Genomic DNA, 12,129 nt, shown 5'->3' with positions numbered 1-12,129 from the left:
ATGCGTATTAACCTTACGATAGTCGACGCACATCCGATACTGTCCATCTGATTTCTTTACCAATACTATAGGGGAGCTCCAAGGACTAACAGAAGGTTGTATCAAATCATGCTTCAACATATATTCTATTTCCTTATTGACTATATCCATTTTAGTGGGATTTAGTCCATAAGGGCTTTGTTTAATTGGTGAAGCTTCTCCTACTACCACATCATGTTCAATTAAACTAGTCAATCCGGGAGAGTCTCTAACCAAATCTGAAAAAGAATGAATTGAACCTTCCATTTCCCTTCTTTGATTTAGATCAAGATGCTTCAGATGCTCATCCAACCCATCCAAACATTGCACATTCTTAGATAGAGCATCCGAAGGTACTTGATTAATTATTTCCTCAGATCCATCAGGAAGCACCTCTGCCACTAAAGAAACCGATTCATACCCGGTTTCCAAAATATCAGATCTACTAGAGACATAAGGTTTCAGTCAGTTAATGTGAAAAATTCGACACTTTCGTTTGGTCCCGGGAGCTTCTATTTCATAATTAAGATCGGATAACTTCCTCAACACCTTCCAAGGCCCCTTATACCTGGGTTCAAGGAAGTTATCCGAATCAGTACCCAACACCAAAACTAATTCCCCAGGCTCAAACGACCGTGCTCGAGTTTTCTTGTCATAATTACTTTTCATAGCAGCCTGAGAGTTAGCTAAATTTTCTCTAGCAAACTTCCAGGCGCTAGAAAGTTTTTCTTTAAGGTTATCAACAAATTCACCCACGTTCGTCTCCTTTATTTGATCGGACTCCAAAATTTCATATAGAATTTCTGAAGGACCCCTTATTTTATGTCCAAAGACTAACTCAAAAGGAGCCACGCCCGTGGATGAATTTGGATGACTTCTAAGAGCAAAGAGAGCAAAAGGAAGACCCTTATCCCATTCCTCTCCATGCTCATAGCAAAATCTCCTTAAAATTGATTTAAGAGTTTGATGGAATCTTTCCACCACTCCCTGACTCTCTGGGTGGTAAGGAACACTAGTAGTGTGCAGAATGGCCAGACCTGCACACTTACTTCGAAATTCCTTACTAGTAAAATTAGTTCCACAATCAGTTTGTATCTTACGAGGGATTCCATACCTCGAAACGAAAATTACCAATTGATCAAATACAGCCTTAGATGTGATTTTCTTCATGGGAATGGCTTCGGGAAATCGCGATGCCTGATCCATCACAGTCAGTAAATATACAAAACCTGTTTTAGTTTTAGGCAGGGGACCTACTATATCAACTACTAGCTCACTAAATGGCTCGCCAATAGCTGGTATAGGATATAAAGGTGCTTTTACAATTGTCTGATTAGGTTTACCTACCACTTGGCACACTGGACATTCTTTCACATATTGTTTTACTGACGATTTCATTCCTGGCCACCAAAAACATTTAGCCAACCGACGGAACGTCTTCCAGACACCAAAATGACCAGAGAATGCATCATCATGAGATATATTTAATATTTGTCTCTGAAAGTGAGAAGGCACCACTATTTGCTCAATACGAGACATTTGGGGATCATTAGCAACCAGGGGACGACTCACCCTATATAACAGGCCCTTTTTTACCAAGAATCGAGGCTTTGTCAAGTCAGAAGTATCACCCAAATTAAAATTATACTCTCTTTTCTGGGCTTCAATAAAAGCTGTTCGATCCCAATCTGGAATTATATTATCACTACTTACTACATTACTTACTACTGACCCGGGTCTTCCTACATCTACGTCTACCTCTAAACTACTCAAATTTAACTCATCATTATTTAATAAGTCTGCAGCTCTTGCTGCAGCTCTAGTGGTAACCGCCACTGGACACTTATTGATTGACAATATTGGAAATAATTCCTGGCCATCACTATTAACCATATCATTTCCTAATATGCCATCAATACCAGCTATAGGAAGACTCTCAACAACGGCCAACTCTATCTTTTCATAATACCCAGGGAATGACAACATTACCTCTGCTAAAGGAGCCGAAACTATTGTGTTCGGGAAACCTCCCAGAACAATAAAGTTCCCTGAACACTTCACCAAACCCTTCAAACTGCTTTCCAGCACTAACGAACGAGCAGACCCTGTATCTCTCAAGAACTTAACATCAATAATGACAGAATTATATATTACTTTACCAGGCCATATGTATTTATCATACTTCAGTCATTCCTGTGGATTGTTATTTCCATCTCCAGGCGTACAATTACTACCACTATCACTACCAATTATGGGTAATTTTACGTCAGGAGATGTACTTGGCATTAAAGCCACAGGATTATTTTTTTGAAGATAATTTGTTCTGGCTTGACATTGAGCTTGGAAATGACCGGGTTTCTTACACCAGAAACAAGTCTTCACATTATTGTTTCTCGTTCCAGAACTACCTCCATTGGAAAATACACGAGTACCAGGTTTACCCGGGAATCTTCCATTGTTACTAGCAGGGAAGTTATTTTGAACCACTGAATTCTTAGGCTTATTATTATCACCTCTTACTCCTTTATGAAAATTCGCTGACTCTACTACATTATTACTTTTATCTTTGCTGACAAAATTGCCTGAACCTGTTCTATGAGTCAAGACAAATTCGTCAGCCACTTGAGCTGCCTTACCTAAATTAGTGACCTTTACTTCTTCCAAATAAATTCTTAGTTCTTTGGAGCAAGATTTCTTAAACTCCTCCAAAAGCATTAGTTCTCTCAAGGAAGAAAAAGTGACAACTTGGCGACTTTTCAACCAGTCGTCAAACTGTTCCTCCTTGAACCTGGCAAATTCTACATACGATAAGGAAGGATGTTTATTAAAATTTCTAAACTTTAATCTGTATGCCTCAGGGACCAAATCATACGCTTTTAAAATTAGTGCCTTTACCTTGTGATAATCCCTGGCTATCCCTTCCTCCAAGGCATTATATACCCTGATTGCCTTGCCTACCAGTTTACACTGGATTAGCACCGTCCACATCTCTGGTGGCCAAGACAATCGTGTAGACACCCTCTCAAAGGCCTTGAAGAATTCTGGAACATTTCTTTCATCAAAAATGGGGACCAATTTTAATGCAGCCCCAATATTAAACCTTTCAGGCTGGCTACCTCGTGGGGTACTAAATTGGTTTGGAGCCCCCTGTAACCTAGCCATTTCCAAATTAATGTTGGCCATCTCTATCTCATGCCTCCTCACCCTCTCGTTCTCCGCATGTTCCAATTTCAACAACTCTATCCTTTTACAAATTAAGTCATATTCCTGAATTTCCTTGGAATTAGAATTTACAGGAACAGTAGGAACTGCTGGCCCTAAATTCTCTTCAGACAAGAAAGGGTTTGTGGATATATTTCCCTTTGGCAGCAAATTGGCCGGACCTTCATAAATAACTCCAGTCTGAGGAGGATCGTCAAATAATGAAAAACCTGCACCACCACTAATGCCATTATCATCTGCAACTACCCTATCATCATTTCCTAATTCACTACCTCTATCACTAATATTTTCACCAAGTAATCCTTCAGCCTCAGCCAAACCTTGCATGACACAGTTCTTTACCATTATTAGCAATTTCCTCTTTGTATCAGTCCCTTTGAAAGGAATACCCAACCATCTAGCACAACTAACCAGATATTCCTTACCTAGTATTGGTAAATGACTAATACAGTCGACTGACCCTAAAAACTCTGCAGGACTAAACTCAAAGTCTTCCAAATTAGCCATAGTGATAGGAGGGAAAGGTATTTCCCAAAAAAATAAATACTATAACCCCCACTGAGGAGCGTTCCAAAGTCCCAACTACTGTGTACACCTGAGCGCAAATCCTGGCAAGGTCGCCAGATTGTTAAGGACGTATTTACGGCCGTAATTTCAAGGGTTCTTTCTATTCAGAAATTTGCGGTCAGTAAAAATGTAACACAGCAATTTGGGAACAAAAGAACAAACACCTCAACAAAAGTTACAATATTTATTTACAAACAAAAAAAATATAAGTAATGGTTGGTAATGATAATAAACAAAATTAATGAATACACAAATTGCGGGAAAACCAACCTTAAGATCTTTAAAAGATCACCTACAACTAAGTTAATCCCTAGGCTAAGAAATAGGAAGACTTTAAATACAACATTTCAGGCAGCTACCTTTCAAAATCACTGGCCAGAAAAACTAACCTAACAAACTAAGATAGGTAGAAGGAAGAAAGAGAAAATAAATGAGAAACTTAATATTATTCCTACCTAGCACAAACAAACTAACTTAAATGTTAAACTTAACTTAATAAATGATAAATCACAAAAACCAAATAATCTTACAAATTTACACAGAGAATAATCACAAAAAGCTCGGTAGATTGTCCCATCAGGCCATCCAAGGTCCAGAAGACCGTACTGCAAACAAGGGCGTGCACACCTACAGGTACTCGGCGATCCACGATCGTCGTAAATAACAATAAAAATATCTCATACCTGTAGTATGCCGCCCTACGTATCTCCCCGAGTTCCAAGAACTCACTGACGCTGATGAGCAGGTTAACTAGATCAAGCTGCAATGCCCGAAAGGCAATCCAAAATGCCACAGGAACGCCAAGGGTGGTAGCCTCCGAGAATCCGGGACTTCAACGGATCTCGCACGTCGCAAACCGCACCGTTCTCAGTAGAAACGGGCCAACTCGTTCGCAAATCCTCCGAAGAACGAGGGAAGGGACGTGGCTGATGAATGCCGCGGGTGACAAACACCAGCGACCACACACAAAGTAGCGAAGGAAGTGCTTCTAAAACTCCAAAGGTCACCAAGATGAAGTGGCAAAGCGTCAGACTGTGAGTAGGAACTCGAACTAACTCTGTCACTTATCACCACCATTCGATCAAGCCTTTCACTCGAGTCAACACAGCTCATAGGAGAGAAAAACAGCGATCGTTAATAAGGCACTTCAGTAGTTCACTAATACCCGGGGGAGAAGGTGGTAAACAAAAACAAAACTGAGAAGTCATATGACTCTCTACAGAGTTCATCAAACTAAGAATGACGCTGGCTTATTAATAAACTAAAAACTAAAACAAGATCAAAAGGTTGGAAAAGTATTAACAACTTTAAATCAAATTATAATGAATTTACTTTAATCTAATACTGGGTCTTTCAAGTTTTGTTCATCACCTCAACCACCCCGCAAGCTTAGTTCAGTGTACGTGGGTAGGGTGCTTCCCACCACCTGCCAGTAACTACCAACATTGCATTATAAATTTTGACAGCTGAGTTCCAGCCAAGTTGAATACCTACTATTTAAGGATTCAAATTTGTAAAATTAGGAAAGAGACAGTGAAAGATGGAAATGGAAGGTTGTTAAAAGGAGAGGAGGCAAGGAAAAGGTGGGCGGAATATTTTGAAAGTTTGCTGAATGTTGAGGATGATAGGGAGGCAGATATAATTGCGGTTCCAGGTGTTGAGGTGCCAGTGATGGGAGATGAGAATGAGAGAGAGATTACAATAGAGGAAGTGAGGAGAGCACTAGATGAAACGAGAGTAGGAAAAGCATCGGGTATGGATGGTGTGAAAGCTGAGATGTTGAAGGAAGGGGGTGTGACTGTACTTGAATGGTTGGTGAGATTGTTTAATGTGTGTTTTGTGTTGTCAATGGTACCAGTAGATTGGGTCTGTGCATGTATTGTACCACTATATAAGGGTAAGGGAGATGTGCATGAGTGTTGTAATTCAAGAGGTATTAGTTTGTTGAGTGTAGTTGGAAAAGTGTATGGTAGAATACTGATTAATAGGATTAAGGATAAAACAGAGAATGCAATCTTGGAAGTACAGGGTGGTTTTAGAAGAGGTAGGGGTTGTATGAATCAGATTTTTACAGTTAGGCAGATATGCGAGAAATATTTAGCAAAAGGTAAGGAGGTGTATGTTGCGTTTATGGATCTGGAGAAAGCATATGATAGAGTTGATAGGGAAGCAATGTGGAATGTGATGAGGTTATATGGAGTTGGTGGAAGGTTGTTGCAAGCAGTGAAAAGTTTCTACACAGGTAGTAAAGCATGTGTTAGAATAGGAAATGAGGTGAGCGATTGGTTTCCGGTGAGAGTGGGGCTGAGACAGGGATGTGTGATGTCGCCGTGGTTGTTTAACTTGTATGTTGATGGAGTGGTGAGAGAGGTGAATGCTAGAGTGCTTGGACGAGGATTAAAACTGGTAGGCGAGAATGATCATGAATGGGAGGTAAATCAGTTGTTGTTTGCGGATGATACTGTACTGGTAGCAGACACAGAAGAGAAGCTTGACCGACTAGTGACAGAATTTGGAAGGGTGTGTGAGAGAAGGAAGTTGAGAGTTAATGTGGGTAAGAGTAAGGTTATGAGATGTACGAGAAGGGAAGGTGGTGCAAGGTTGAATGTCATGTTGAATGGAGAGTTACTTGAGGAGGTGGATCAGTTTAAGTACTTGGGGTCTGTTGTTGCAGCAAATGGTGGAGTGGAAGCAGATGTACGTCAGAGAGTGAATGAAGGTTGCAAAGTGTTGGGGGCAGTTAAGGGAGTAGTAAAAAATAGAGGATTGGGCATGAATGTAAAGAGAGTTCTATATGAGAAAGTGATTGTACCAACTGTGATGTATGGATCGGAGTTGTGGGGAATGAAAGTGATGGAGAGACAGAAATTGAATGTGTTTGAGATGAAGTGTCTGAGGAGTATGGCTGGTGTATCTCGAGTAGATAGGGTTAGGAACGAAGTGGTGAGGGTGAGAACGGGTGTAAGAAATGAGTTAGCGGCTAGAGTGGATATGAATGTGTTGAGGTGGTTTGGCCATGTTGAGAGAATGGAAAATGGCTGTCTGCTAAAGAAGGTGATGAATGCAAGAGTTGATGGGAGAAGTACAAGAGGAAGGCCAAGGTTTGGGTGGATGGATGGTGTGAAGAAAGCTCTGGGTGATAGGAGGATAGATGTGAGAGAGGCAAGAGAGCGTGCTAGAAATAGGAATGAATGGCGAGCGATTGTGACGCAGTTCCGGTAGGCCCTGCTGCTTCCTCCGGTGCCTTAGATGACCGCGGAGGTAGCAGCAGTAGGGGACTCAGCAGTATGAAGCTTCATCTGTGGTGGAAATGTGGGAGGTTGGGCTGTGGCACCCTAGCAGTACCAGCTGAACTCGGCTGAGTCCCTGGTTAGGCTGGAGGAACGTAGAGAGTAGAGGTCCCATTTTTGTTTTGTTTCTTGTTGTTGTCGGCTACCCCCCAAAATTGGGGGAAGTGCCTTTGGTATATGTATGTATGTAGGAAAGATACAAATTACTTTTAAAATTTGTGATATTTTGTTATGTTTGCTTTAATAAGTTTCATTTAATAATTTAATGTTGAATTTTATTTTTGTAATATTTAAATCGGCTTGAAATTTTTCAGTGAAAGCAGTTCTGCCATTCCAAATTCTAAAAATTAATTTTCTATAAAATATATCTTGAAACAATTTATATTTTTGTTAGTAGTGCAAATAGCATCCTGTTTTATCTGTAGTAAGATTTCACCCTTTCTCAGGATCTTTCAGCCCTCATTAAGGATAGAAATCAGTACTTGAGACAACGCTCAAATCAGTTTCTCCTGCCATTCAGCTTTTGGCCTCCAGTTACGCCTCGTGATGGTGGCAACATCTACGAAATCCGTTCCTATTTCCTAAAGGTAAGGTTCTTGCATTTTGATGCATAACTTCATTTGTTCAACATTATTTATGGGATAATAAAGAATAGATCGTTATCAGAGAAATAAGTGATACACTTTTTAACCCTTTTACCCCCAATGGACGTACTGGTACGTTTTACAAAACTCATCCCTTTACCCCCATGGACGTACCGGTACGTCCTTGCAAAAAACTGTTATTTACATTTTTTGCATATTTTTTTATAACCTTATGAGAAACTTCAGGAATTTTCCAAAAGAATGAGACCAACCTGACCTCTCTATGACAAAAATTAAGGCTTTTAGAGCAATTTAAAAAAAATATATTGCAAAATGTGCTTGAAAAAGAAACTGCCTTGGGGTTAAGGGCTGGAAAGTTCCAAATAGCATTGGGTTAAAAGGTTTAATTACCTGTTTGCATATGTCAGTATCTTTTTGGTTTCATTTCTACTGAATGTTTTTATTTAGAGCAGTATCCTTTCATTATCACATTCTCTGAACTATCTCTGTTCCTACTTGCCGAGTGGTGCTTGTTTCTACTAGTTAAACCTCTTGACTTATAACGTTATCTGTAATCCTTTCTTACCTTGGTATACCCTGTTTTTGGTATGTGTATTTTGAACTTCGTTTGTTTGCTTAAAACTAATGCATTAATGCTTTCCTTGTCCTTTCATATATTTGTCCCATTTCTGTTACATCTGCTACTTCATCTTGATTGATTTTTATTTTTAAGTCCCCCATGTTGCCAGTATTTCCACCACATCACAACTCTTCCAACCTATATTTTATCTTATACTGTGCTTTCCTCTTCGCAGATTTTTAGTTTTGTTTCATTGGTTCTTGGTACCCCTTTTTCTATTCAAAAGTAGTTTGCTTCTAGAAACCCTTTCTTGTGGAACTGATTTTCTTTTTCATACGAGTTCCATTTGTACAGAATGGCAAAGTCACATAGGGGGTTCATTGTGTCTCACACTATGCACTATGACTATTGGTAAAGGGTCTTTACAATTTTCTTTCATCCCCAAGTAGCCTAGCTGCTCCCACTATATGTATTTTCATTCCATTCATGCTTCCTTTTTCACCTAGCTGCTCCCACTATATGTATTTTCTTTCCATTCATGCTTCCTTTTTCACCTAGCTGCTCCCACTATATGTATTTTCCTTCCATTCATGCTTCCTTTTTCACCTAGCTGCTCCCACTATATGTATTTTCCTTCCATTCATGCTTCCTTTTTCACCTAGCTGCTCCCACTTTATGTATTTTCCTTCCATTCATGCTTCCTTTTTCACCTAGCTGCTCCCACTATATGTATTTTCCTTCCATTCATGCTTCCTTTTTCACCTAGCTGCTCCCACTATATGTATTTTCCTTCCATTCATGCTTCCTTTTTCACCTAGCTGCTCCCACTATATGTATTTTCCTTCCATTCATGCTTCCTTTTTCACCTAGCTGCTCCCACTATATGTATTTTCCTTCCATTCATGCTTCCTTTTTCACCTAGCTGCTCCCACTTTATGTATTTTCCTTCCATTCATGCTTCCTTTTTCACCTAGCTGCTCCCACTATATGTATTTTCCTTCCATTCATGCTTCCTTTTTCACCTAGCTGCTCCCACTATATGTATTTTCCTTCCATTCATGCTTCCTTTTTCACCTAGCTGCTCCCACTATATGTATTTTCCTTCCATTCATGCTTCCTTTTTCACCTAGCTGCTCCCACTATATGTATTTTCCTTCCATTCATGCTTCCTTTTTCACCTAGCTGCTCCCACTATATGTATTTTCCTTCCATTCATGCTTCCTTTTTCACCTAGCTGCTCCCACTATATGTATTTTCCTTCCATTCATGCTTCCTTTTTCACCTAGCTGCTCCCACTATATGTATTTTCCTTCCATTCATGCTTCCTTTTTCACCTAGCTGCTCCCACTATATGTATTTGACTTCCATTCATGCTTCTTCTTTTACCTAGCTGTGCAACTTTCCTTAACAGTTACTTCTTAGTTGAACTGCAGTGTTCCCCCCTTTTTAAACCTCCTTGTTGAAGAGCCTCCCTGACCCCAGGGCCAAGTTATATCACTCAAATTACATAAATCTAAATCTTGAATTAGTCAGGGATTGGAACTAGCTATTATGAACTTATTTAGAGTTTATTACTTGAACTGCTCGGTTAACTACTCGTTCTGAACACAAATTGCTGTTGCTATGATATATTGAGTTTTTGCATAATTCATGATCTTATTAACACTAGAACGACCGAGCGGTCATTTTGACCGCATTTTGATTTTCGGATGCATAGAGCTATTATAATCTTTCCCCAACAAACTTGATACTCATTGACTTTTCCTAACTTTTCATGATATATATTGATAATAAATTTAAATTAAAATATGCTATAATCCTTTGAGATATATTAGGTAATACCTAGAACGACCGAACGGTCATTTTGACCGCTAGGGAGCAATACAATGGTAATTATGGTGGTGCGCCAGTCAAAACGATTTACAGCTTGTATTTCCGGCACCTGTAAGTCTGGCGGCGTGTTATTGTTTCAGTCAGTTTCCCCTGAAGTCCTAAATGATAAACAAATCGTACAAACGCTCTTTGTTGAATGATGAAATTGTGACATATTTGTCGACACTATCTGAATCTGAGTCTGAAGGAGATCCTATATCTGAAGATGAAGAAAACGAGTATATCCCCAATCAAGAAAGTTCATCTGAATATGATGATTATTATGACGATAGTGATAATGAAAATTAACAGTTGTAAAGTACTATTGCTCTTTGAAACAAGAAGATATTGTAGATGTGCAAACAACTTCTACTACTATTCCGACTGGCAAGGATGGAACACGGTGGGAAGTTATAGAACAGGATCTTGTCAATGCCGGGAGAATTACCGCCCATAACATAACGCTAGAAATACCGGGACCAACATCCCTTGCCAAACCTCAAGTTTTTCCTGGACAAGTTCTGAGCGCTTTCACATTATTGATAGATGACTTCATTATCAAAAACATACAAAAGTGTACACTCACTGCACTACGTTCCAGGACCAGTAGTCCTGACACGTGGTTGAAGAGGAACATAAGCTGCCCCTACACGGCAACACCGAGGATAAGGGGAGGAAGAACGATTTCTTGTAAAAAGTTTTCCTTTCAGCTATCAATTCCTTGAAGAAAATCAAGGAATACAGTTCCATAACGCACACAACGCACGACACAAGCACTAAGGAAATGAATTAAACACCGGGTAAGGACACGGTTGAAAAGTGAACGCACAGGAACACTTGGGAGGTACACTGCGAAAAAACACAAGTCCGTACACTGGGAACACGTGGGATCACAACGCGCCAAAGGATCGAGAGTTTAAGCGAGAGAGTGAGATGTTTCGCATCTCACGACCAAGGACTTAATGAGATCCTGACCCGGGAAAAGCAGTGACCTGCCCTAATCCGGGCCGCAGGAATTATCCTGGCGGCGGGGGTAGGAACTATCGGGAGCGAGATAGGGGGGGTAGCGCGGGAAATCTTGGTCGAGATTGTGAGAGGTCCAAGGACCCTCCGAAGAGGTAATTCTCGGTAAGTATGTTAGGAAAAATAAAAATTACTTAAAATTTTTCATATATATATATATATATATATATATATATATATGTATATATATATGTATATATATATAGAGGCTATATATATATATATATATATATATATATATATATATATATATATATATATATATATATATATATATATATACATATATATATATACATATATATATATATATACATATATATATATATATATATATATATATATATATATATATATATATATATATATATATATACATACATATATATATATATATATATACATATATATATATATATATATATATATATATATATATATACACATATATATATTTATATTTATATATATATATATGTATATATAGATATATTTATATATATACATATATATATATTCATATTTATATATATTTATATATATATATATATATATATATATATATATATATATATATATCTTCATATATATAGACATATATATATATATATATATATATATATATATATATATGTGTGTGTGTGTATATATATATATATAATATATATATATATATATATATATATATATATATATATATATATATATATATATATATATATGTTTGTGTGTGTGTATGTGTGCGTTTTCTATGTATGTGTAACAGGATTTATGTGAATATTGTTCATAGAACCTACCTGTATTTTTCTGTATCCATGTTAATATTTTTTCCACATACTCTTTCAATATCAGCAGCCTTTTTAATCATTATAGCAATTGTAATCTTTATTATTTCATTCCTTAATATTGAGTTTCCCTATTGAACAAAAATAAATGTACTCTTAAATGGCATTGGTTTAAATAAAACACAGCT

At 38.1% G+C, this 12,129-nt stretch overlaps 1 protein-coding gene across 2 annotated transcripts in view; it reads left to right on the top strand.

Annotated features, from left to right (window-relative positions):
* The window catches only part of Nipsnap (protein nipsnap), a 53,637-nt gene that overhangs the window by 20,679 nt on the left and 20,829 nt on the right, over nt 1–12,129 (top strand). For both annotated transcript variants that reach the window (XM_068352841.1, XM_068352840.1), the window contains exon 4: nt 7,544–7,684. In XM_068352841.1, the coding sequence (XP_068208942.1) occupies nt 7,544–7,684 (141 nt within the window). The remainder of the gene's footprint in view (nt 1–7,543; nt 7,685–12,129) is intronic.

This window comes from Palaemon carinicauda, chromosome 29 (genome assembly GCF_036898095.1).
Source record: "Palaemon carinicauda isolate YSFRI2023 chromosome 29, ASM3689809v2, whole genome shotgun sequence".
In the NCBI taxonomy this organism is placed as follows: domain Eukaryota; kingdom Metazoa; phylum Arthropoda; class Malacostraca; order Decapoda; family Palaemonidae; genus Palaemon; species Palaemon carinicauda.
Note: the sequence above shows the minus strand (reverse complement) of the source record. Positions and strands in the feature narration are given on the sequence as shown.